At 44.2% G+C, this 27,135-nt stretch overlaps 1 protein-coding gene across 1 annotated transcript; it reads right to left on the bottom strand.

Moving 5' to 3' along the window:
- Positions 1-704: 704 nt before the first annotated feature.
- Positions 705-27,135, bottom strand: LOC119402096 (venom metalloproteinase antarease-like TtrivMP_A). Its single transcript, XM_037669200.2, has 14 exons — positions 26,850-27,135; positions 16,931-17,103; positions 15,196-15,285; positions 14,498-14,624; positions 12,805-12,852; positions 12,618-12,736; positions 12,332-12,403; positions 12,112-12,245; positions 11,974-12,023; positions 10,698-10,806; positions 10,008-10,160; positions 9,545-9,695; positions 3,094-3,213; positions 705-819 (listed from the first exon to the last, which is right to left on the bottom strand). The coding sequence occupies exons 1-14, from the start codon at positions 26,941-26,943 to the stop codon at positions 745-747; spliced, it is 1,515 nt and encodes a 504-aa protein (XP_037525128.1). The 5' UTR covers positions 26,944-27,135; the 3' UTR covers positions 705-744.

Raw genomic sequence — 27,135 nt, 5'->3', positions numbered from 1 at the left:
ATAACAAACAAATGAACTATCTCCTGTTAGGTTTTCGCGAGCACGAAGATACTGAAATATGCGTTTCTAAACGAGGAAATGAAAATGCTGGCTACGGGAATTATCTTTCACATGAAGAAGAAAAAGGTCGATTGCTATCTTCCAAGTGTGGTGTAGGTTCGACACAGATTGACTTTTCTAAATAGCACCATTATTGTTATGCGTGCTCTTTGTATTTTGTGTATTTAATATGTATGTTTGTGACATGAAATTGAAAACTATGCGTAATAAAAAAAATCCAGGTGTGGTGCAGTGGTAACGTGTCAGACTGTACGGTGCGTGGATGTGGTAGGTTCGAATCCCACCCGCTTTTTTTGTCGCAATGCTCGTGTCTCAGCCCTAATTACGCTCTGGACATGACCACAATTTCTAAAAGCAATTTGAAATCCCGACCGGCCCGTAACGGGTGTCCCAGTTTGCAGCGCGCCAGCGTCCAGAGTGCTACGTGCAGCGCCCCAGTACCCAGCGCCACACTGGTACAATAATCATGTATGGCACTGGGACAGCGCCACTGGGTTTTCAAATGGGGGAAACGTGCTGATTATGACCTGTTTTATTATAAGTTATCGAGAATTATATTAAGAATGTTTACGCATAGGTAATCCTGAAAATAGACTAGCCAAAACCAACTACAGGCAATAACGAGAAAAACAAGTAAGGTATGATATACCACAGAAAGATAAATGGTCACATTTTGCTTTATTGTTACCTTTCTTGGTATGGTTTGTATTGCTCACGCCTCAGCTTTGCTTGGGTGCAGTCACCGTTTCTGCATCTAGTCTGAAAAAACATACAGGCCAGAGAGAACTCTGTTTCAGGTCAACGAACCTAACAGGACCTCGAATATATAATTTTTCTGTTTTTCTGTCTAAAAGCTTTACACAACCTGTATTAGAACAGAATATTTAATTGGAGCGGACAACATTAAGTTTTTTGGCACAAAGAAAGTATAGATTTTGCTGTATATGTATGTTATTCAATATAACAAATTAAATATGAAGTTTCGGGCTAAGGCAAGTACACATTGCGTAAAATGGTGAAGGTTGCTACCAACATTGCAGTTATGGAAGAGCACTCATTTCCGTTCAACTCAAGACTATGAAATCTTGCTATTGAATGAATAACATAGCACTTAGGTGTAGTGGAAATCAATACCGATACGCGCCAACAAGAATAAATCCTGTCGTGCTTATATTGATTTTGTATTTGCTTTAATGGACCATATATGACTCCCTTTTCACAGATGGGTAGCCACCATTCTTCTTCAAAAGCAATCATTTTATGCCAATGTTTAAGTAGTGTTCACCGAGTCAGTTTGCAAAAGCGCTTGAACGAGCTGTGTCTGCTATGTGGCTTCGTTACCTCGATTCGCATTGGCCCTGAGTGATGTTAAAGGTGAACCGTAAATGCACATGGAGAATTTCGACAAAGTTCTTGTGAGAGCTTGTCTAAATAACACAAAAGGGTAAATCGACGATATGGTTGATGATGTTAAAGCGATTCAGGAGAGTTAAGTGAACACCAAGCTTCATCTGCGGTGGTAATAACATCTTTTTGTGGAATGTTATTTTATTCTCGTCATGAACCTTTGTAAGAGACGTTATTTAGGCGAAATCTTGCCCAATTGCCCAGACTATCACAACTGCCTCTGGATCTCCAACGCATGTCGGCAAAAAGCTCGCTTTGGATGATATACTTTCATGAAACCGCGCATCAATGAAGTGACGTTTGTAATTCACAGTACTTCACCGCTTGCGTTTTCTCCAGTTTAGACTTCTTGTCAACTTCTGAAATAGACGGTTTCATACGAAGTGCGCAAGTTGTTTGTGTACGGTCCTCGAAGAAAGAAAGGTGAAAAAACATAGGCACGAAGAAGCGCGCAGAATGTTTCTGGACTATTCTTAATATAATTGTTGGGGTTCAACGTCCCAAAACCAAGATAAGATTATAAGGGACGCCGTAGTAGAGGGCTCCGGAAATATCAATCACCTGGGCTTCTTTAACGTGAACCTAAATCTAGGTCCACGGGCCTGAATCATTTTCGCCTCCATCGAACATGCGGTTGCCGCGTCTGCGATTCGATCACGTGACCTTTCTGGGGTACTCTTGGGGAATAAGCATGGTAGTGAGCTTCCATTTTCGTACGAATAGTAGGCACTTCTCGATGGTGAGAGGAAAACAGAAGAGTTCTTGCTTTCAGCTCTTTAAAAGACAATTACGTAGAAAAACTGATGAAGGCACGCATATCATATTAATTTGCAGAGAATGAATGACATGCGAGCCAGGAAGCAAAGTGATTGTGTCAGTACCATATGTTCCTGCAGCTCCCTGCTCTTGAAACGGTTGGGTTGTGAGCACTTATTCCTTGCGGAATGTGGAAACATTGGCGAGGTTGAACTGAAGAGACTGCCTGCGTTGATTGTTGTTGTTTGTCTGAAACAGGCGGCAATCTAATACGAGTGGGCCCCAACCCCCTATTTTTTGTGAACGCTTCACTACACGAACCCACCTGGCAAATAAATCAGTCTACTCTTTGCTCTCGAGCTGTCAGTGTGTTTATTTTCCCACTCTACTAAAACGAGCTGCGAAGAGAAAACCCGTGACTGTATATTGAAATGGGGTCGCTATATGCGAAAAAAAAATCAAGTATGTGCGTGGTGCTCTATACTTCACTGGTTAGTTCAAACATTGGTTCACTTGTCCATTTCGTTTCCGTTTCTTTGGCATTATATGAAGCCTTTGCACAATAAATTATGAGCGTGGCTGAGCACTTCCATCGGAGCTGGATCTGCCCATTCTTTTCACAGTTATACTCTTCTAGTTATAGATGTAGCATGCATCATACCGCGGTGCTCGACTTCTGACCCGAAGGTCGTTGGATTGAATTCCGGTCGCGGCGGCCTTATTTTCGATGGAGGCAAAAATACCTGAGGCCCATGTACTTCGATTAAGGTGCACTTTAAAGAATCCTAGGTGGTAGAAATTTTCCGGAGCGCTTCACTACGGCGTCCCTCATAATCATATTATAATCATACTTATTATTAACCATCATACCCCGTTGTTCTCTGTACATGGAGAATTGTCTGGCAGAAACGTAGGCATAAATGTTTCGTAACCATAAACTGATGCAGGCATGAAGCACCTCGCCATGCAGTTCTCAAATCCGTTGTAATCCTGAAAAATACAAAAATAAAACTTCTTATTTAGGAGAATTCGTGGGTGAAATTTACCTCCCACGATGTGTCACTCATCACGTAAGAAATGAGCGACTCCATGAAATCAACTGCAAGCAAGAATTCGCTACTTTTTGGTCAAAAACCGCCACCGATGAGGAATTATCTTATAAATCATCACAAGCGGCTGCTTGGTTATCTTCGTTACAGGGGGTGCCGTTGCTGGTAGTATAGTAGCAATTGTAGCTTTACGGCTGCAGGCAGAGTGAAAAGGAGCCCGTGCTTCCTTTTAGCCAGAAAAGCAGTTAACAATCCGGGGTTTCTTCTGCATGTATTTGAGCGGGAACATACCATTAATTTATCGATAAGCTACACAAATTCACCTGTACCACTTACTTGCCTCACATCACCGTTTCGCGGGCACCTTTGGAACCACCGTATCTCACACGGTCACTCGCACTCTGACATTGAGCAATAAACAAGGTTGCCTATATATACTCCACTGGAACTTCTATCACAGATGGTAATTTTTTTCCCTAAAATCAGGGATTATGTGCCTCTAAATTCAATGGCGACGGTACATCCCCAGTTTGTCTGGGTAAATCCAAATATACATTAGCGATAAAAAATCTAGCATTTCTCAGGCACAGACAAGCCCCATAGATTCCTGATACCTTTTTGCAATTCTCTCTGTGTCCCCTCCTAATAGCGGCATTCGCCAGTTTCCGTTTCCCCCAGCTTTGATCACAGATGCTGCCCCGTAAGTTGGTTGTTTCATATGCATGTAGGTGGTTGAATAAATTCGTAATTTATTGGAAGGCGATGTGTTGTCCATTCATTCTTTCAGCAGCAGAAGTACGTCTCCTCCCGAAAGCAAAGATTTTTCATGGACGTGTTCATACCACACGGCTACAACAAAACTATACGGCGTTCTCCGAAAGAACATTTCGTATGCTATGAATAATTGAGCACTAATCCCGAAGTTAATACAGCGCTAATGTAGCTATTGTGTAGGTCTCGGTGTAGTTCTAAATCCCATTTTTGAAGTTATAAGGCGCGAATAAGAATAGGAACACACACACACACGGAGCGCCAACTTCCAACATAGATTTATTTAGAAAGAGCACAGAACATATTTATACACCACGCGCGCAGTCATCGTGCCTCAATGCGCAGTCGCATTCAAGTAGCGTAACTCTTTTGGCGATAATGAAATGGAAGCAACGCTGACGCATAGATCACCTGATTCCATTATTTTCTTAGCCTCAGTAATTAATCGTACTGACTTATCAGGACTTCGGCCGACTACCGCGCAGGCGCTAAAGTCCGGAACGCAATGACAATACCGGCAGTGTATCGCGAGGTGGCCCTCTCTGCCATTTTTGACGTTATTGCCAATCATGTTGATGTAAAGGTGGTCTTCTCTGCCCCGTTAAAACTCTCCAGGCTCTGCAAGATGACTAACCCTTTCCTCAGGAAAGCTCCGGCCTGCATTATCAACCACAAGAACAAGTATGTAAGCTGTCAGAAGGGCGTGGTCTACGAGATCCCCTTGTCGTGTGGTAGAAGTTACATTGGCCAGACCGAACAGTGCCTGAATGACAGGCTAAGACAGCATAATAATAACGTCAAAAATGGCAGAGAGGGCCACCTCGCGATACACTGCCGGTATTGTCATTGCGTTCCGGACTTTAGCGCCTGCGCGGTAGTCGGCCGAAGTCCTGATAAGTCAGTACGATTAATTACTGAGGCTAAGAAAATAATGGAATCAGGTGATCTATGCGTCAGCGTTGCTTCCATTTCATTATCGCCAAAAGAGTTACGCTACTTGAATGCGACTGCGCATTGAGGCACGATGACTGCGCGCGTGGTGTATAAATATGTTCTGTGCTCTTTCTAAATAAACCTATGTTGGAAGTTGGTGCTCCGTGTGTGTGTGTGTTCCTATTCTTCGTCCGTGTCTTATTCGCGCCTTATAACTTCAAATATGTTAAACCAACAAGGCCAGTCTGCCATTCTTACTTCTAAATCCCTTGCTAAATGCTGCGTTAATATCGTTCATGTGTTGGTCTTGGTGTAATTTCGAACTGTGGGCTTAATGCAGCTCCACCACCGTGATACCTGAGAAACTGCGTAGCGCGGGGAACTCGGCTATGTCTTTGGCGATAGTGCACTTGCTGAAGTGGTGGCGCCCTCCCTTGCGCGGCGTGAGTGTCAGCCGGACTATTAGAAGCGTTTTTGCGATTTTAGGTTATTTATTGCAATTAATACTTCGTTATTGTTGTAGTTTATATTATTTTGGACCGTCTTTGTTCAATTTGAGTTGATTTTGAGCATTTTTAGCCGTGTAAGTCGGGCTCATAAAGTGCTACGCACTTTTAAAACTTAAGGTTAGGTTTTTTACGAAGAAGGTTTCCTTATGAGGACTTAGTGTGTATGGTGTGTATCCTCTAGAGGCTTAATGCTAAAATGGGAAGGTGACATTTTTATTTTCCTTTCATGGACACGTTCCTACATCTTGCGCTTTGAGGGATTGCCCGCGCTTCGGCCATTTCTATATGTTTCTCCATATTTCAAACGTTAGTTCCTCCTTATTTTCGTGCTCAGGCTGGGCTGCGGACTCCAAAAGACAGTATTAAGCTTTAAATGTCCTTGCACTGTTTTCTAGTATTCTAAACGCCAACGTTTCTTCACGCTTTCCAAGAAGCCTGCCATGGCTGTACACCATTGAACTGCCTTTCTGAATATACATGTCCCTTTAGTGCCAACTTAGTGAGCGCGCTTGGTATGCCCTCGATATGACCGCAATTAGTCAATCTACACTAAGATGTCCATCCACCTCGTAACGCTTGGCTCAATGAAAAATCAATGCAGCATAGGCGTATATTTGCTAAATGCGTCCCGAAAAATCTCTAAGATTTCCGCCTGACCCACCCTTCCCCGAGAGCTAACATATTTAAAACAAAGCGCCTAAGTTCCCAGCCTCCCTGTCCCCCTGGAAGGAACTCGCCTGTCGAGGGTGCCCCCTCGGTAAAATATCCTGGGTCCGCCCTGCTTCGACAGTTCACCGCAGTGCGCCACTAATGTGACCACCAATGCCATAGGTCAAAATGGGAGACGAAAGATGGATACACGGGATAGGTTTGAAACAAGAGAAAGTGCCTCAGAGCAGGCTGGCCGACGTTTCGATAGGTGGACCTATCTTTGTCAAAGGCGCCTTGTCATCCCTGGCGTGTTAGTTTTAAAGGGTTAGTGTTGACGTCATATCCAGCGGTGGCGCTGTTGGTAATTTCTGCCTGGAAAAAAAAAACTCGGAAGCGGCAGAGTGTAGCTCTTGCCACATCATTTCAAGAATGTTTGCAACGGTGATCGGGGCTCTCATCTCAGAGGTAAGAGGAGCTGGGAAAAAAAAATAGAAAAAAAAGCGGAAAAACGGGGGGGGGGGGGGGGGGGGGGGGGGTGGTCTAACCAAGCTGGAGCCACCAAAGGCAATACGAAGAAAAAAGGGGGGAGCTTGAAGGAAACTGGAAAGGCGCAGCGGCAGCAGGGTGGCGAGTCTAGCCATCACAAAGGGCCGCAGAAGATGATGCGGAGGACAGCTATAGTCCGGGAAAGCGGGCAGCGTGCGTTTAAATGTCCACATGTCGATTTTAAGTAATATTGAGGAGGGTGTTTGAAAGGAATAAGTGAAGTCATTGGCAGACATATGCACAACGTGTCATCGAAAGCCTCAGAAGTTGGGCCGCCGTCCAGTAAAAAAAAAGAAAAAATGAAAAATGGAAAGCTAAAGAAGGGAGTTGGGGGGGGGTGGGGAATCGGAATAGGGCGCGGAGAACCTGCTGGGTAGGCGAGCGCTGTGACATTGCGGGGCAGGGGCGGTCGTAGAAGAGCGGAAATGGGAAAGGAAACCGTGGTTCAAAGGTTCTAGAAAAAGAAAATCACTTAAGAATGACATACGTATATATACCATATATAGCTTTATATAGACAGATATATATAGATTTAAATATTTTTCGAAAAGAAGAACATTGGTAGTGTATTATGGAGGCTAGTGGGGATTTTATGTTGCGAATAGAATATTGGTCAGGGTTATTTGAAGGCTGAGCGTACTTTACGTCTCCTAATATTAGAGAAATCATGCTATGGCTTTTAGTGATTCCAAATTTCCACGTGCTACATTTATTCCTGATGGGTGTAGGGATTGAAATTTGTGTATCAAATACGATTCCATATATTTCCTCTCACGTAGTGTTCGGAAATTTGTAGAATGTAAAGTTTCGCTTGATCGAACTTGTGGTCTTCTTGATTGAAGTGGCTACCTACTGCTTTTGGTAAATTGTGCTTTGTGTCAGCGCGGTGGCCGTTCAGTCTTACATGAATTGGTTGTCCAGTTTCTCCTATGTATTGTTTTTTACAGGTGGTACATTCAATGCAGTAGATAAGGTTGTTTGAGTTGCACGTGAAGTTCGATATTACCTTGTGAATGTAATCAGATGCTGTGCTTTTTACGTTGGTGGCCGGCTGTATACGTTTGCATGTAGAGCATATGGTGCGCCTACAGGGACCAGATGTTGGTGTAGTTCTTGTTGCGAGTTTAGCATGAAAAAGCATGTCTTTAAAATTGGCGTTGCGTCTGTAGGCGACCTTAGGTGGTTCGGGGAAGATTTTTTTAAAGTTTCTGGTTGGTTGTCAGAATGGGATAGTATTTTGTGAGGATGTTGTTTATGTTCGGAAGCGCGTTTGAAAATTTTGTAGGGATAAGAGGCGTTGTTGCTGTTGTAGTTTTAGGGCGTGGTTTGAGTGTCTCAGTGCAGTCTAGTTTTAGTGCGCCCGTGTAAGCTTTATGAAGGAACGCGTTTGGATGGCTTCTGTTTGGAATGTTTCTTTTAGGGTAGTAAGTCTGTTTACGTAATCCTCATCTTCTACGCATATTCGACGCAACCTTGTCGCCTGGCTCCTGAAAATGCCCTGTTTACAATGTTTCGGGTGATGGCTAGTATAATCTAGGTATTGTTGCTTGTCAAATGGTTTTTTATACAGCGTTGTCTTTAATATGCCATTCTCAAGATATATGATTGTGTCCAGAAAGTTGATGCACTCAGCTGAGGTCTCGGACGTGAACTTTATTGTTGGATGAAAGGAGTTTAGGAATGATGTAAATTTAGCAAGATTGTCTCTGCCATGACCCCATATTATAAGTATGTCATCAATGTACCGAAGGTATGTGTGGGGTTTGTCTGCGCAGCGAGCCAGGAAGTCTGTTTCCAGAATTCCCATGAATATGTTTGCATAAGTGGGTGCGAATGGGGTGCCCATGCTTGTTCCTTGTATTTGAAGGTAGTAATTTTCTTCAAATTCAAAATAGTTGTGTGATAGAACTAGTTCGAGTAATGATAAATATACTTCAGTAGAATGTTGCACCTTATGCTGATTTAAGGTTTGCTTTATTGAAGTTAGGCCCTCTGGGATCGGAATATTCGTGTATAAAGCGGTAACGTCTAGTGTGACGAGCATGGCGCTTTGTGGTGACAAAGATAGGTCCACCTATCGAAACGTCGGCCAGCCTGCTCTGAGGCACTTTCTCCTGTTACAAACCTACACCAATGCTATAGGCACTTGTGAACATGGGCCACACAAAGCAACGAGCGCTGTCGGCTCACCTCTGAATGTGCATGGATGAGCGCACCTAATACTGCGCGAAACAAAGGACTGGCAACTAGGTCGTCTTCTCCCTCTTCCATGCCAGAAGTTTGCTCTTACCACCGTTGTTCAATGCACAGGAAGGCTGCTCGAATCTTGTCGCAACTTTTCTCAGCTTTCTTACATCAGCCAAGCGAAAGGCTACATGGTTAAATACGACATTATCCCCCTTTTGAACCTCATAAGGTAAGTACTGTGACGCCCACTGCATAGATTCGTTCGCGGAATCCCTGTAGTTGCTCTGGCCATGAAAAATGCCGGCGTAATTTCCTAGAAACAGCTGCCTTTGTGAGCAAGTCATTTAATTGAGTGAGTCAGAAGCAAAGCGACAAACACGTATGATCTTATTCCCTTTTTGCGGAAGAAGGTAGCCTACAACAGCCAGTGCTGATAGAATTCGGATAATTACACTAGGCCAGGAGTATTTATTCTTGCATAGCGTACTTTGTTTAGCCTACAGCTTTATTTAATGGTTCGTAACACCTACATTACATCAATAATTTCTCCTAAGTTCTACATCTCAAAATATGTCATTGCGGCGAGAGAAACTGGCCGATAAACTGCTTCTGAAAACGTGGATATGGTACACTTCCTATAAAAAACATCACAAAAAATAACGCAGAATGACTTACAGCGATGAAGCGGGTGTCCGGAACATTGGGGAACGACATCTTGCAGATCTGGTCTCTAGTCATTATGTTTCCAACGAAGAGCTTCGTATAATATTTCTTCTTTATTTTCCGCTTCGCGGTTGCAGTTAGCAGGCACGCCCCGGTTTGTGACCTGGATTGATTTGCGTGTTGAGGGAGAGGAACAGTGTCAGTGAGTCCGTTCAATTGAATTATTCATTTTTAAAATTTCTGACGACGTCACGTCATTACCACCACCATTTACGCGTTTCCTGAACATGTGACCGACTCTCCATGGCAGAGAAAACTATCGACAACAGCACCACAAAAAAAACTGCGAGAATAGTGAAGTAAAAGTAATTACAATTACAGACTTTTTTAAACAAATAAAATATTATTAGCAAACATGGCGGTTGAACAGTATACGTCGGTTCTTGCGCAAACCAAGTCGAGTAATGTAACTTACCATGCAAGCCAAGAAATCATTGTGTTGCAGCATTGTGAAAACTTCATGCTTCTACTGTCAATTTCCATGTATCTCATGATGAAACCGTCGTTCCAAGGGCAGTTGGCCGAAGTGTAGTAACCGCTCGTTTGGCCGTCGTGTGGGCAACCAAGCCTAAAACGCAAGAAATGAGAGCATAAGCTGATTTTCTCTGCAGAACTCCCGAACAGGTATGCAGAATGTCATCGCGGTGTTTGTGAACGCCTAAATTTTAAACACCATCATTACCACAACGTGACACCTGGAAATGCTGCGGCATACTTATGTGATCACTGCACCCTACAACGGCCACACTGTGCAGTAATTAGCGATACGTGATACAACATGGTTGCTCATCGGGTGAGTAGGTCATCTATATTAGTAGCGTGCATTAGCGCGGCACATATAACAAAGACACACGAAAGACACGTAGAGAAAGGCAGGTGCTAAGGTTGGTAGGCGTAGAGTGGGTAAGGTAGATAAGTGGCCGTAGGGAGAACTAGGTAGGTAGACGCAAAGAAAGGTAGCGCCCACCTTTACCTACGTGTGTGCCGTGTTTCTTACATGTCCCGCGCTAATACACGCGACGTGGTACGCAATACCAGAAGTAATCAATAATGATTCAATATAATTAAATTAGAAATAAAGAAATGAGAGATTTAATAAACTTACAAGTGTCCGACTTCGTGTGCCAGTATCCGGATGCCTCTGAACGTTCCTACAGTGTCTTCACCATAACCAACTTTCTGCCAGGTGCATATGCCTCCGATGTATGCATAACCTGTAATAACAGGGAATATATACCGTTAATTTTCTTTTATTATAGTCTCACAGTCTACAAGTGGCTTCTTTGTTTTGTAGTGATATCTCAAATACTGCAAATTAAGATAGATTTACCAGCGCAAAAAAGACGGGATATTTAGGAAGGACACGCAATGCTATGTGTGTGTGTCCTTCCTAAATGTCCCGTCTTTTTTGCGCTGGTAAATCTATCTTAATCATGAACCAATTCGCCCAAGCAGCCGCTTTTGCAAATTAAGCTAGGTTATATAGCAAAACATTCTTATGGACAATTTCATGCCTACGCATTGTACTGTCACCTGACCTTTTTCCGTATATTAGATGCGAAACATCTCTTGCTCGGGTGTATGTCCCGCGGCGTTGGCGTCCGCACTCACACTACGCATGCGCAACTCTCCTCCTTCCCTCTCTCTAACAGCTGCGCGTTGCTTTCTCCACGTCTCTACCAGCACCTGCACGCGCTTCTCCTGCGTTCTCGCTTCTGTCTCCCGGCGCATGCGCTAATCTCCTCCTCTAGTCTCCTCTCCTTCAAGTGTGAATATAAAGCGGGTAGAGTGCTGCGCGCATTCAGTTCAGCGCTTGCTTCGGTTGACTCCTCTGAAATTTGGGCTCGAGATGCCGAAATTCTCTCCTGCGCAACGCCGCGATGAGCGCCAGCGCATGCGCGTCCCTGTTACATTCACTATTTGGAATTTTGTGAAAAGGTGTAACTGTGTCCATATAAAGGCTCCTTTGATTCCTGAACAACAGGCAATTTCAAAAGTACATCTTCATGCCTTACATTGCAGGGATCATAATATCTGCCACTGGCGAAGAGATGCGGTCGTAGGATCTCTGTACTTCCTCTGAGTAAGCAACATCAAATTTGCAGGGCGATTACGTGAAATTATTCATTAATCATAACGGAACCTAATTAAGCCTTGTTACATAAGCATGAGAGAAAACGCAGCAGGTCTTTGCTGTTTATGGAAAATATTATTTCTGTCACTTTCAAAGAGGCATTACAACAGCATATTAGTCTGTCACTATCCAATGCAATTTTTCTTGCTAAATCACATAACTCGATTTGACAATGCCGGTTCCTTGCCGGAATGTTAGGTGCTCACGTACACTCGCCGAATCATCTATGTACGCAAAATAGCCTTACCCAGAAGGTTGCCATTCCAACCGTAATAGGTATGCTCTGCCATGTCAAGCCTACAAAACACAGAAAGCAAAAGACATTACAAGGGCAGAAAAGGAAATTCCGAAGCAAGACATTGAGTATTCATGAGTAGGCGCGCACCCTGTGATGAGGTAAACGCCGTCGTAAATGCTATACTTTTGCGTGTTGTTCCGAACATGGTCTCGTAGGCTTCCAAGAGTGCGAAGTGCGTGAACATACTTTCCTTGTTTGAGTAAGAAAGTCTCTTGAGTGACCTTCATAAAAAAACAATGGCACGCAGTTAAGGAACAAAATTAATAGAATAAATCACTGTAACCAATGAGGACGCGGTGTTCCTTACGGTTAAAATTTCCAGCGCACAAAATGTCAGCCTTACGGAAGGATTAGATACAGTCATGTAGCGCACATTGACCTGAAAATATGAAACATAATAAACGTCATTAGGTACGCAAACTCATTTCTGGAAGTACATTCTCAAGGTAATTTCACAAGGTAACTTCAATATTGTAACTGTTCGCTATGTGTGAATCGCGAATTTCGCTGCATAATGGACACACTAGGTTACCGCTGGGAGCAAGAAAACAGTCAGCCGTCCCAGAGTGCAATGTCTTGTGGCACCTACTTACGGAGTTCATAGTAATCATTAGATACTTCATCAGAGTATACTTTGTCTTGAACTGTGCCCTGAATGTGCTGTCAACCGCAAGCAATAATTCCGGATATATAGTGTCGGGCCTCGCGCCATCTGGAAAACAAAGATTAGAAGAATTGATAAGTGCGAAAATATTTTTAAAGCGGTCGCCTCACACTTACTTTGATTCTGTCGTTCAGAAATGTTTGCTCTTTCCTTCACTGTCACACCTTAAAGCAAACAGCCACAAGTGAGTATTATGTACTTTCTTTGCTCTTATCGTAATTTGTATACAATATACTTGCATACAATGCTTAATTTTTCTTTTCGTTGTTGTGCAATGTGACACAGTGCTCCACAAGATATACCGGGCATTTCAAGAAATGTGTCCAAAATCCTCAAAAATCAGGGAAATGTTATTTGTTCTGTGCGTTCACAATGACTTCTTCAGTACCCGCAGGCATCATAAGCTGGCTAAAGACGTCATTTGGAACAGTAATTAAGAATAACACGACAGCGAACAGCGCTAAACACGAGACGGAGAAGGGACGGAGAGAACGTGTTTAGCGCTGTTTGCTCTTGTCTTAATCATGTACCAACCGGCCCAGTTAAGCGCACTCCTGCAGTAATTAAGAAACTTTAATTAATCAACTGTTTAATAAGTGGAGTTAGGCCATTATGTCAAGTGGGAGAATTGAAGTCCCTCATGCGAAGCACCCATTGCAGCTCCGAGATTTCGAAAAAGCGTACTCTTGTAGTAATTACGAAGTAATGGAATTCACCCAAGCTCAGCGGCGAAACGGAAACTAAAACGCGGAAGTGCGTAATTGCCATGTTCTACTGAAACGTCCAGAATGAATGAGCCTCGTTGTATCAACATACAACCGACGTCGTTGTGGGGATGTGTGGGCTGCACTTGCAGTTATATATAGCACCTATGCCAGACATACGAATACGTTAACGAACGGCAAATAACTACGCCTCTGCAATAGTTGCCTTGAACAGTGACGTCACTCTGGTCGTCTGCTTCTTGCGCTCATCAGTGCTTTGATTTCGGTTTCCCAGTTGAATTCAGTGGAATTTCATTAGGCCACAATAATTACAAGAGGCCACTTTTTCACTTATCTCAGAGCTGCAATGGGTCATTCGCATGAAGAACTTCAATCTCCTATTTGACATAACCGCCTAACTGCCCTAATTAAAAAGTGAATTCATTTAGGTTCCTGAATTACTGTCGGAAATGAAGTTCTTAACCATCTTAAGATGCCTGCCGCTGCAGAAAAAAACAACTGTCAAGGCAGCGAGCACATATTGTATTTTCTAAATTTTTGAGGTTTTTGGGCACATTTCTTGAAGCACCCGGTATAACCGAAAGTCATATGTGAAAGACCTCCTTTCTCCTTTTTTCATTACCTTCAGTCTCTTCGCCCCTCTGCTTTTCTAAAGCTATTCCTGCTATATGAACTTTGATCTTTGTTACTGTGCGCTATGGGCTATTGGTGCTAATTTACTTCAACGCGTTACACACTTACAATGCCTTCCTTGTGAGAAATATTTTACCAAGCAGCTCAAGTGGCCACCTTTTTGCTTTACTATGCCTCAAGTATACATATAATCATACCGTGGTAACGAAAATTTGTATTCCACATAGCCTTCACGGCAGAGAATATGTCGTGCATATGAAGGAGGTTGGCGATATGATCAACTGAAAATCAAATAATGAGAAGGTAATTCTTGATCATTTCAACGAATAAACCGACTTAAAACTCGACTTTCACTGAACACAATAAAACCCTTTCGAGCTATTTTTTTGTCTGCGACTATTGGAATGATTTGGTCGAAGAAAACTGGTCAACATTTCTTTACAAGCATTACCTTTTCCCGCGTAAACTCCATCGTTGTCTTCTATTTTGTAGATAAGGTGCGGAACGTCCCGTGCTCCAGCGGATCTTCCTTGGCCCTCGAAAGGCTTTATGGCCAACTTCGGGCCAAGAACACCCTCCTAAAAACAATAAAGGATATTGCTTATTAAATGACTTATTATGAACGCTGAAAGAAATCCGCAAACGCGGTGTGTGTGTTCGAGCAGATAGTTTCCCGAAGTGGATTTGTCTTCTTTAATGCTACAGATGATCACTTCCCGCCTTGAAGAAGACAGGTCCACTAGTCGAAACATCGGTTCGAGCACCCACCCCTCTTTACGGATTTTTTTCATCGCAAGTCTCCATCGTCCCTTTCCTGCCGTGTTTCAATAGCAACGTATAATTTAACGCTTTTAATAACGTATAATTTATGGCGTGATTCAATATGAAGTTTGACGCATTTCTATTGCTAACACGCAGAAACAGACAATGGAATCGAACAGCATTCTTACTGTTCTGCGGCCTTTCTGTGTATGCGTGCCCTTTTCTCTCACTCTTAAGCTCTGGAAATGCATCAAACTTCAATATTCCAACTAGCTCAGCAAACCGGTTTAAGTGTGGCTCCTTCTGCCACATGTCACAGGGCCGTGAGCGTTATCTCAGCGCTCTGTCTAAATTACTACAAATGAAGTGATAAAGTTTGCGTCGTACCACTTGCAATCCATTTTCTTCAGACACGATTACTGAGGCGAACTGTTTCGGGTCATGATACAGGTCCTCTTCCAGGGCTTCTCCATCAAGCTGCACCACAAAGAAAGTCAAGTATTCTAATGTCCTTTGCGTCAGTTATTTTACAGGAAAAACTAAAAGATGACACCGACCAAGAAAAAGCATATGAAAAAAGATTGCGCGTAGTTAGCATTAAGTCGCGCAAAGCTTGGCAGAGCGAAGCATGGGCTCGTTTAGGTTCGTACTTCCCATGGACCGACAGGTCCAGCTTCGACATGCGCGGCTTCCTCCTCGGGAGTACGCAGACCTGCCTACTTAGATTTCGGTGCACGTTAAAGAATCCCAAGCGGTGGAAATTTCCGGAGCCCACCACTAAGGCGTCCCTCATTATAATGTCGTGGTTTTGGGACGCTAAACCCCCGATATTACGTTATCTCAGTCTGTCTTTCTTTTTCCTTTTGCATTTCTTTCTATTTCTCATTCTTTGTATGCTACGCTTTACTTTCTCCCCTCCTCTTTGCCCTCCCCTCACCATCACATCTCTCCTCTTCATGCTCACATCCCTTTCGCGTCTTCTTGCTACACTATACTATAAAAGGCTATGCTATGCTCTGCTAGCGTGCCTGGATAGCCGAATGGTTAGGCCGCTTCCCCCTGGATCGAGGGTACGCGGGTTCAAATCGCACCTCGTGACGAATTTTTTTTCGGCACGAATTTTTCTCTTTCTCATTTTTAATATCTTTCTTTCCGTCTCTCTGTTTGTCTCTTTCTCCCTCTGTAGTCGTTCTCAGGTAGCCGCCAAATGGCACACACCCATTACGATGATGATAATATTCTTCGATTGACTGACAAGGAATGATTTGCTAAACAGGTTCGCTATTAAAAAGACGTTTCGGCTCCTCTAACCGGAACCTTGTTCACATTGAAAGCGAGGACGTGTGAAGCGATTTTTATGAAATCTTAAAATGTCAGGTAAGCAGTCTGTCTAATTGTGTGCATGGGTTTCTTCATTTCGGCTCAATGACGGTTCATTGCAGAAACGTCTTTTTTTTTTCGTATTCCTTTTCATGGTCGGTGTCCTTTTTTTATTTTGCGATGTTACTTCCCGACCACACGGGCTTCCGTGAAATCACTGTCTTCAATTTTACAATAAAAGCCTTGCAATCACAATAAAATAAAGTTGAATTCCATAAGTTATTTTGCATTATCTAAGCATTCACTGGTGTTGTTTTAGTAAAGGGTGAACACATGACTAGCGAACCTGCAAATATTATTGAGCGTTAACTTGTAAACCTGTCCTACTTCTACAAGCTGAGGAATGCTGGTCGACCTGCTGACCACGCAACGATGAACACGATGAAGTCCTATAAACTAGCAATGTAGTAAGCTTTAATGCCGCGCAGGATATCTCGTGATTCATTGAGCAATGTTTCAGAAAAAAACAAGCTATTTATAGTCTATCCCAGTCAGAAATGTGTAGAAGAAAATCTCGCGCATTAAAATATTCAATGTTTTCTAAGTGCGATGCCACTTATGTAATGAGCTGAAGGTGCATTTACACTATAGCAAGACTTTCCCGTGAATTGTGCTATACATATCCGGACTTCGCGCCCACGATATCGACAGCAGGACCTTTTAAGAAAGAGTGCAGTCCAGGAAAAACGCATGAACTGAATAAACGCCAACCAAGATTAAAGCTAAATTTTTGACAGCTTACGTAGTTGTGCTGCATAACATGTCCTTGATATGTGCGCAGTAAAAACTCCTTGCCCATGACAGAACTCTTTTCCAAGTTCAGTGTAAGATCGTCACTTATTTTGAGCAGCCTTGTCCCTCTGTCGTCGCGGCTTTCAAGAAGCTTCGGAAAGACCAACGTGCCCTCACCGGGAACTGAAAAAAAAAAAAAATGAGAGTGGGACTTGCGGAATGCTTTAGGAGATATTGATCAGTTATCCCTCGGCAAATTCTCGAATTTTCCGTATTGTCTTACCAGTACGGCAGTACTATTAAAGGTCTGCGGTAAGGGCTCGTTCACGCAGCTACACTATTCGTATGGTGAGGCAGAGACAAGAGCGCACCGGTGTGGTCTTAAGTATCACCTACACTCTTAATCAAATCCTGGCTAACGCATGCCCTGTAGGCGGGACTCTTCAAAACTCAGGAAAACTCCCGGCTATAGTAGGCCTTCGAAAAGGAATTAGCCGTGACAAGTGTATATAAAAAACGTGCACCCTTCACCGCCGCCCTATAGACGGCCTGCAGTATTAGTGGCGCGTCGGTGCGGGCCGCGTAATTGAGAATCCTGGCTACAGCTCAGCGAATGCTCCCGCGTGTTATAACTTGTCGGCGCAAGGGTCGGTGTATACGCATGCGCCGACAGCGTCAGCCGCAAAGGCGAGCAATGCTGCGAGGAGGTATACGCATGGAGCTAACTGCGCACTCTCTCTTGCGTGCGTGAGAGAGAATAGGGGCCGCTACGCTCTCCGTTGCACTCCGCTTCTGCTGTTTTTGCGCAGAGAAAAGAAAGGAAGGAGCTAAAAACGAGAGTTCGAAGATATTGTGCGACAGGAAGGGGGTTGCATTCTTGGCGCGACATGGGTTAGTTCTAGCGCATTCCACGATTCCACGACAGCGACGGATGTTTGATAGGTTGGTGTGGTTTGTTGAGCGTGCCGCGTGAGCCGGTACTCGGCCGCCATGGAAAAGTTCTCTTATCTCAATATTAAGGGAGTGTTGCGAGGACATAGCGACATCCCCTTGGACGTGCAATGGCTGCACGCAAGCTGTTGACGCAGGATTACACGACGCTTTCGCGCCATTTCTGTCTAGCTGGTGCGCACACTGCGGACACAACCCGGCGCATCATACCTGCCTGGGTGAGTGCTGTTCTTTCTTCACATATATGTTCGTGCTGTTAGCGTTCACATTGTTGCATGCTTGCGCTTATGTATATGAATGACAGCATTGAACCGCCAGAATATTCTTTTTACGGCTTTTGAAATAACTACACGAGTATGCGTACGAGTAACTATACGAGTATACGAGTACTTATCTTTGTTGTAATCGTCATCCGTCTCCATGGTCGCGCACGTGTTGTCGTGCTGGTCGCATTTATTGTGAACTCTCATACAGTTCAGAGGCTTTCGTCGCTCTTGACAGGTGTCACTGAGAAAATCACTTCGTCTTGCTTGACAAGCTGTGTAATTTTAGCTCTCGCGTGGCTTCTTATCTTTCGGCTAGCAACTGCCCTCTGCATTTACGGTCAATGATACAATGCGGCAATCAAAGGAAGCATATTTTTGCTAGCAGTTGAATGATGTTAAGACATCCTTTCATGATAGGTCGTTATACTTCACTGTGGTACCTGTGCAAACTGCAGATCTCGATGAAGGTAAAGTAGTGCGTCATATGTAATTTAGGCGTTAGCTAGTTGATGGCATTTTTGTTCTCTCATCTATCATTTCATGCAATGCAACAGCGATATATAACCGTGGTTGTATAAAAGTACTGTTGTTTTCGTTGGCAGCTTATTATTTATGTTGGATTGCTCATTGTTAATGTTATTACAGAGAAGTGAAGTGCGTACAGCAGTCGTAATAAGAGATATAATTCTCGTTCATCCTCGTGTTAGTATACACAGAACTTGAATACGTTTGCAGGTGACAAAACCTTCTGACACAAGAGGCAGGCGCAATTTTATCGAGCAACTGGCCAGGAGCTCACACCTTGCAGGGTCTCCAGCAGCAGCAGCAGCAGCAACACCGGCCGTGGTGTTGTTTACAATGCCGTAACTGAGCATACGATCTTTCTTTGTGTTTTTTATTCATTTTCTTTTTCTGTGTGTGTGTTTCACTCCCATCTAAATATCGCAGCCGAGCATTGACCCGCTGCAGCGCATTAATTTTTAATCAAGCATTGGCTCCTACCATTCAAATATTTGCCGTAACCGGCATTCCCCTGGTATTAAAGTAAATTCGTTTGCAATATTGTGCAATAGTGTGCAACCAAGTTTCAAGCCAAGTTTACCTGCCACTTTATTTACTTAACGAATGAATCGTGAGTCTATTGTTATACTGCTTTCCTTGTACGTGATTCTCATCAAATTGCGGCTGTGCTGTGGTTTTGACTTGCAGCCGACATTCGAAACAGAGCTTCACTTTTAAGAAAAACTGGAAGTTTCATGGAGAAGTTCAACAAGGTCAAAGTCATACTCGGTCAGATGTGCAATGCCCGCATGTATTTCGTGGAGATCGATGGGTATATCTGAGGAAATCATGCTACGCTTTCTCTCATACCTGTAGTAAGAGTATGGTTAAAACACTATTAGAAAGCTTCATTAGCAGCTTCTGAAAACACTTTCATATTTCTAACTTCTGCGACGCTGTCTACACAAAATTTGACAAGGTGTATAATAGATTGAAAACGTCCGTTTACTAGGTACACGTTTTTGTGTGATGGGCGAAAACACCAGGTGACTAGAACATAACGTCGCATGTGTCCTCTGCTTTTCTTTTTTTTCCGTCAGGATGACACGCCAGCAGCCCGCCCATCACCTGACCGCTGAATTTCGAGGGAGTACGACAACAAGGCGTTCTACTGCGATCAAGTGCAAGAGAATGTGAAACCTTCGGTTGGCACACTTCTAGAGAAAGCCCTTATTTGGTGCTTGACGATGTACTATGTTAAGGACCTCACATAGCCAAATGGGTATGCTCAATACTTCGTCTTGTGCAGAGTATTATGAACCCGGTTGTTCCCCAGGTGTTTTGCCGGCGGGAAGCTGCTGATGACACATTGAAAAGATGAAAGGTATTTGTTAAGCACCAAAATATACTTGTCCAAAAAAAAAACATCGGATGACACGTTTATCGTTTCCTTCAGCGCTGAGCATTTCTTTTAGCACTGTTTGAATTTTTTTACAATAAATAATTATTTTTACCCCTGAGCAGTACCTGTTTCTCGCATGCTTATAAACGCTAGACACAGCGGGTGCTCTTGAACTATGCAGCTGGTATCGTCCGTGAAGTCATTCTCAACCGAAATGATTTCGCTGAACGGTACATTTATGGGGAACGCGGTGCGTCTATGCTTTAAACGCCGCTACTAAAAAAAAAAAAAAAAACGATGCGAAATTTTATCGCATGTCTAAACACACTGCATGCTTATCGTTTACAAGCTCACTGTTAATGGTTAATCTAGGTATTCATCAAGGGGGAACTGAGCGCAAAAACGTTCCTATGTGATGTAATCGGTTCACGTTAAAAAAAATTCCAAGTGGTTAAAATGAGGTAGTATTAGCATACGGTAACCAGAGCTTCGTGTGCACAATTTCTTGTGTTTGCTGCCACTGCGCATCTGTCAAAGACTAAACACTGGTATACACACGTTGCTTTCCGAATACAGTATAGCGTACGTGCCCAGCCAACGCAACGTGTGCGTACACAATTCTAAAACTCTGTTAGCCAACAATCAACCACTACACGGCCTGCCACTTGACGTCAAGGGAGTCCGCATTAGGGATACCGCAACCTGACTGCTTTCTTCGTTCTTGTGCATGCCACAAACACACAAAAATAGTAATGAAGACGCTAGATAGGATCAATGGGGGATTAGTGCAGAGATCTTCGTCCTCAAGTGGACATAAGATAGGTTGGTAGTGATAAAAAACAAAATGCTTCCTTGGACAAATGCCCGAATCGTTTGCCGTGAAATGTACATGCTGTCGGCATGCTGTCGAAATCAAGTGCAGGCAGTAGAGCTTCCACGAGGTGTTCTAGATTTCGCAAAACCGCTCACCCTTTTCTCCTAAATCCGCGGTAAGCAATGCCTAAGTCTGGCAAACAATATTTGCATAATTAAATGACCATCCTCTGGAGCGTACATATGTGCCAGGGCGAAGCGCGCACGCCGGTGGGTGTATCTTGTAGAACATCGCTGCATTGGCTTAAAAAGTTCAGAAATCGTTAAACACTCCTTGTTCGACAAATGGCCAGTCTACGTTAACTTTCTTGCGATATGTCATAATTTAGCAGTTTAAGTTCCTCCTGACAACTGCCACACTGAGGCGCAACCGCTTTGCATGTGCGCAATAAAAAAAAATCCAGCTTGCACCAAAAGTTGCATCCTTCGTAGACCATACCTTGTCTTTTAGCATCTGCGCATAGCTCTGGAACACAAGAACCTATTACTCGATGGTGGCAAATTAATTTTCTATTAATGCAGCACTATACTACGTTCTGGATTTCTGCTGTACGCAACGCGTCTCAGTAATACACACATAAAAAATTAGGTGCGTGTATACGTAAAAAACTCCAGAAGGCTATCCCATGCACTCTAACACAACAAACATATTGCCCAGTCGCGTGCGCATGCAAATGCAGCTGTGTGGATGTAGCTCGTAAATGTTTGCGTGTTCCGCCATATTAATCACGGCGAGATTTGTCAAAAATTTATCAAAAGGTGAAACTTGTACAAGGCACTGCATGCCCATGAAAGTGCCTTTCGCACCAAAACTATACTTAGTACATTGCATGGACTCGCGCTTCCAGAAATGTTTCAGTAAACTTATGTAAAAAATATAGCAGCTTTGAGATGAGTGTGAAGTGATTTAAATAGCGCGGCGAGACCGCTCAGCGTGAATCCAGATGTTCTCAAAAATATGGCCACTGATAGAGTCCTAACAGAACGCCACAAATATTTCTGCGATAAGTGCTGCCGGATATAAGATCCAGTCTATGTTAGCATCAAATTCCTGCCTGCGCACTGCGTGCCTGAGAACGGCGAACCGCGAGCCACGTCTCCAGCGTGCACAGCCGAATTCACGAGTCACGTATGTCGCGCGATTGGCGTCCAACATAAACGGCATTTCCTCCGGGGCGCAGTCCGCCGAGCGACTGCGAAGCTGCATGCAATCAGCGCCAGCTCCTCGCTTCCATGATCGACGGAAACGTCGCCCACATTTTTTATTGAAGCTAAAATAATGTCTACTGGGTAGTGTCATTCATTTGAGGGGTAGCGACGTGCACTATCCAACGTTTAGAGCCAAGATGAGTTCCTTTACAAGTGAAGTTCATCTGCAGTGCGTGCACGGCGTACCGCACCTGCTCGGGCGTGTTCGCATATTGTATATACGGCTGACAATACCACGATTATCAGCGCATGTTCATCTCAGTGTGTAATTATTACGGGGAGAGGGTCGAGCCAACGACGGTAACAGGTAAAGCATCCTGGCATATGAGCGTGAGCGGTTTCTTCTGAAGCACGGTCGACTACGGCTTCGAAATAAACTGAATAGGCTTAGTGACGATATCGGCTACCGGCCCGGTAACCGTCGGCGGTGAAGCGGCCAGCGACGTTACTGAGAACACGGCGATTCTCCGTCGGTAATCGGCTACGTCGCTGTGCGGTTCGTGTTCGCACATTGTATATACGGCTGACAATACCACGATTATCAGCGCATGTTCATCTCAGTGTGTAATTATTACGGGGAGAGGGTCGAGCCAACGACGGTAACAGGTAAAGCATCCTGGCATATGAGCGTGAGCGGTTTCTTCTGAAGCACGGTCGACTACGGCTTCGAAATAAACTGAATAGGCTTAGTGACGATATCGGCTACCGGCCCGGTAACCGTCGGCGGTGAAGCGGCCAGCGACGTTACTGAGAACACGGCGATTCTCCGTCGGTAATCGGCTACGTCGCTGTGCGGTTGCCGCGGATGGATTCCGAGCACACGTTCCACGGCAAGCGAATCTTGACGTTGAAAACTCGTTCAATCCACGAAAGGCAACAGGCTGACGGCTAACATCAATAGAACTCGGGTATTATGCGCACCAAGATTCTTTAAATGTCACTGAGGCGCCAGTGCCGAATATATGCGGAACAGTTTTATCTTTTATACCAAGCACGCAAATTCGCTTCAAGCATGCTCCCAGAAATAACTTGAGTGACCCCATATATATTTTCACGAATGTCATTTAAAAAAATGTCTCCTTACGTATCAGTGAACGCTACATTTTAATACGACTTCCACTGCACGAATACGCCAGAGCACGTAGCGACGCATTGGTGCATATAAACCCCCGTTCTTTTACCGCAGTGGCCGCAGCGTGCAGTGGTGTAGTGGTTAGCGTACGCGCTTGGCGATCGAGTGTTCGCGAGTTCGAATCCCCGTGTGTTCATTGTGAATTCTTTGTGGTTTACTTCTGAATGTATTATGTGTGTATGGATTATGTATGTCATAAAACATGTGTCTAAGCCTCCAAATCCCCGAATGGAGCTTAGAAGGTGACCTAAAATATTTTTTTTTCGCCGCTTCGTACACCGCCTATAGCTAGGACGCGCCGCAGCTGGGACGCAGCGTAGGTAGGACTCTCCGTAGCCAGGACAGCTGGTCACGTGGAACGAGGAGATGTCTATAGCCGGCCTTAAACTAGCCGGGATTCGAGACGAAAAATCTCCGGCCTATATTGAGTCCCGCCTATGAGATGAGCCGCTAAGAAAGCTACTACGCCGAGGGACGGCTACGGGTGGCACCGCCTACAGGTTGTGCCGGCTAAACAGACAGTCTATAGGCGTTAGATTTTTCGTCTCGTTTCCGGGCTATAGACTGCCACTTTAAGCAGGAAATGATTAAGAGCGTACGAGTCGACAGTGTTTATCTGCGAGTGTGCACTTTCGCATCTAGGTGTGATGATGATCTAAGAATGTTTCTAGCTTCCGTCATAGAATAACAAGACAGGACGCCGTGTTTTTTTTGTTTTTATGAGCACTCGATTTCACTTCTGTATTACAAATGTTCCCACGTTGCTGTTCAAGTATGCATCGCTATCAATGTAATCAGAAAATTTTAAGCTTCTCTTGATTTGTCGTCTACACGGCAGTCTCTTCAGACGCATAAGTGGATTTGACGTTGGCTTTGATCTTACGTAGTGAAGGTCGTTGTGAAATTTAACCCAGAGAATCGGAACTCTAATTCAACTATAAATACTCGAGCTAACATCTAGAAGTTCTATAATTAGGTAGGAGGGACATCAATGCGGAACACTAAAAAGAGGTATCATTACCTTAGTAGTTGCGCTTTTTGGACTCAATTTCTCCTGGAGAGGCAGTGACCCCATGAAATTATTTGACAAATTTATAAGACTACAAATGCGTGTCTGCACCGCCGAAGGACAGTTTCACAAGAGCGCAGGGCACGATCATTCGCTGCATACTGACAGACTCCTACAGCAGTCCACATAGTTGGCTCATTTTCACCAAAGAGAATTTTATCCAATTTGTCGCAATTTTAGTACGGGTGCATTGGCCACACATGGTCACATTCGGTGTGGGTGCGGGGGTTCCTCCCCTGTCCGAATTTCACGCCCCAGCTCCCTCTGAACTGGCCTGGGAACAACTTATCAGTGCTTCCGAACAACGGAAGCAAATATCCATCGCGGCGTCGGCCCAAAAGCTCGCTTCCAGAGTGAAGCCACCCAAAGGCCCAGGCGAAGAAAATGATTATAATTGGGGTTTTACGTACCTAAACCCCGATATGATTATCAGGCATGCCTTAGTGAAGGGCTCCGAAAAAATTCGGCCATCTGGTTTTTTTTTGTACCATGCAGTGACATCGCACAAAACACCGGCCTCTAGCACTTCGGCTATATCGAAATGCGACCGCCACGGCCGCGATCGAATTCGCGACCTTCGGATGAGCAGCAGAGCACCGTAACAACTGTTCCACCGAGGCGGACAGATCCAGGCTCAGAGATTTTCCTTTTCAGTAAATAAACTCGTCACGAGCTATCTAGTTTTACGTGCCGAAAAGAAGGTATGAATAAGAGGCATACTGTAATGAAATCCAACAAAAATTTTCAGCATCTAGGCATCTCTAATGTGCCCCTAAGCCTACACACACAGATGTTTTAGGAGCGAAGCCCCATAGGTTCTCGGCATATCGACGGGTATCGTCGTGTCTTGTCGCCGCGTACGTCGTCGTGTCCTGTTCATTTGCTTGAGCGCAAGAGTGGGAGCCACCGCCTCAGTGCTCGCCCTGTGGCGAGAGAGAGTGAACGGCGCACGCTGACTATGGAAATGCTCTTTCTCCGATGATCGATGAACAACCAGCTCGCAAGGAACAAGACAGCGCCCTCGCCCGCGAGAGATAACGCCGACGCAGCCAGCGTCTACTAGCGAGTTTCTTGATTAAAAAAAAAACGACTGCTCGCGCTGCACAACCGTTCGCCGGCCACCCCGTATATATATAGGCACTGGATCTTGACCTGCAATGTAGTGCCGATGAGAGATATCGCTTGGCGTAGTTGATTAATAAAGATTCGCAGCGTGCACGTTATATAAAGCGGACTACGGGTGTCTGTGTCTAATATTTTTTCGGTCTCTCATTGCCCATTAGCAGTGATTTTGCTGTGGGAAACACCGGCGCACACTGCATGCTTCGCCCCTCCAGGTTTCACGTTAGTGGAGCTGTTTCATTAGAGCGCCGACGGTCGGGAATGATTGTTTTTGTCTTTTAGCTGCTTTGAAATGGGGCCTCAGATGTCGGGGGTTGCACCAGCCCGCGCCTTTGTAAATGGCCTCTACCGCCATAGAATATTGCGGCGGGTAAAAAACTCTCATAAATATGTTTTGTACTGGGTGTTCGTTTAAAAAATAATATATGTTCAGATGCGCACGACCACACCACTTTTTCTAGTCCACCCCCATCAAAGTGCGGCCGTTACAGCTAGCGATCGAACCTACGACCTGGCGCCCAGCAGCAAAACTGACGCCTGCAGTCTCTACTGGGACAGGTACTTATTTCGCATGTCTCATCGCGTAAATATCACGCATATATCTGATGTGTGCAAAATGGTGGAATCGTGCAAAACGACTATAATCTGGCGTGTATTTCTGTACAGTGTAATGAATAGCTACAACGACTTCTCGAACTGTAAATACGCCTTTACCACAAACATCTGGCCAGCGTATCTCGACAATTTTTCCTTTTAGGTAAGATGGCGAACTCACCTGTATGGGCATATATGCAGTTTTGTTGTAACGTACAACACAAACAAACGTTAGTGCACACAAATGTTTGTCTAGACGTCCTAATACAGCATTTATGAAAGTACAACTTACATTGACCCAATGAAGTGACATTCGAAATAACTTTTTCTAATACAGCTTTCTACGTTATTTTTGTGAACGTACTATTTTTTGGGCAGTACCTCGCTTGTCACATACGTTGTTAACATTACAACCCCAGAACTTTCTCCTTCCGGATTGAAACAACGTATCCAAGAATACATGTTACATTGTATAACCCATTTATTCAAAAGAATCATCAGCTGTCACGTTCTCACAAAAATAAATAGGTCTTCTTGACTGCTTCGAGAATAAACCTAGTTCATGAACACCTATAACACGGCATTTCATTGTAACCGCATTATCACTATGATGAGTTGCTTCTGCTGGCCCACATCGATATCCGCGTCGGCTAAAGTGAGCGTAACGTAAATTAGTAAATCATTCATATATCTATTGTAACCGCGGCATACCCTTTATAGCACAGAGTTAGCACGTTTCCCACTACCCTTGTCTTTACTCTTGCGATATTTAGTGCGTTAATGAATGAATTGGGGTCAGCATGAACTTACTTTTGCCGCAATGCGTGACTTGAAGAATGGCGCACAAGCAAAGATAGAAACATAATAGCCGAAGATAAAAACTTAGCAAACAGCTTGTGACCATCCTGACGTTAAGATATGATCCCGAAGGAAATGTTTGGGATTATTTCTTTACTGGGCACGTAGTCTGCACCACTCGGCTCATTTGCAAGTGCCCAACTTTAGTAACGTCTTCTTTGCAGCTGGTAACTGTCTTCAGGTGGGGCTAGACTGAACAGACTGTGACCTCAGCTTTAATGTTATAGGCCTCTGGCCA

Source organism: Rhipicephalus sanguineus, chromosome 8 (assembly GCF_013339695.2).
Source record: "Rhipicephalus sanguineus isolate Rsan-2018 chromosome 8, BIME_Rsan_1.4, whole genome shotgun sequence".
Taxonomy (NCBI): domain Eukaryota; kingdom Metazoa; phylum Arthropoda; class Arachnida; order Ixodida; family Ixodidae; genus Rhipicephalus; species Rhipicephalus sanguineus.
Note: the sequence above shows the minus strand (reverse complement) of the source record. Positions and strands in the feature narration are given on the sequence as shown.

Excerpts from the sequence above, each read along its gene's own strand:
- LOC119402096 (XM_037669200.2), bottom strand. The coding sequence starts at position 26,943 with ATGGTCACAAGCTGTTTGCTAAGTTTTTATCTTCGGCTATTATGTTTC. Across the intron at positions 12,737-12,804 it reads TTCTGAACGACAGAATCAAA|ATGGCGCGAGGCCCGACACT; the intron begins GTAAGTGTGAGG and ends TTTGTTTTCCAG. Across the intron at positions 3,214-9,544 it reads CGGACACCCGCTTCATCGCT|GATTACAACGGATTTGAGAA; the intron begins GTAAGTCATTCT and ends TGTATTTTTCAG.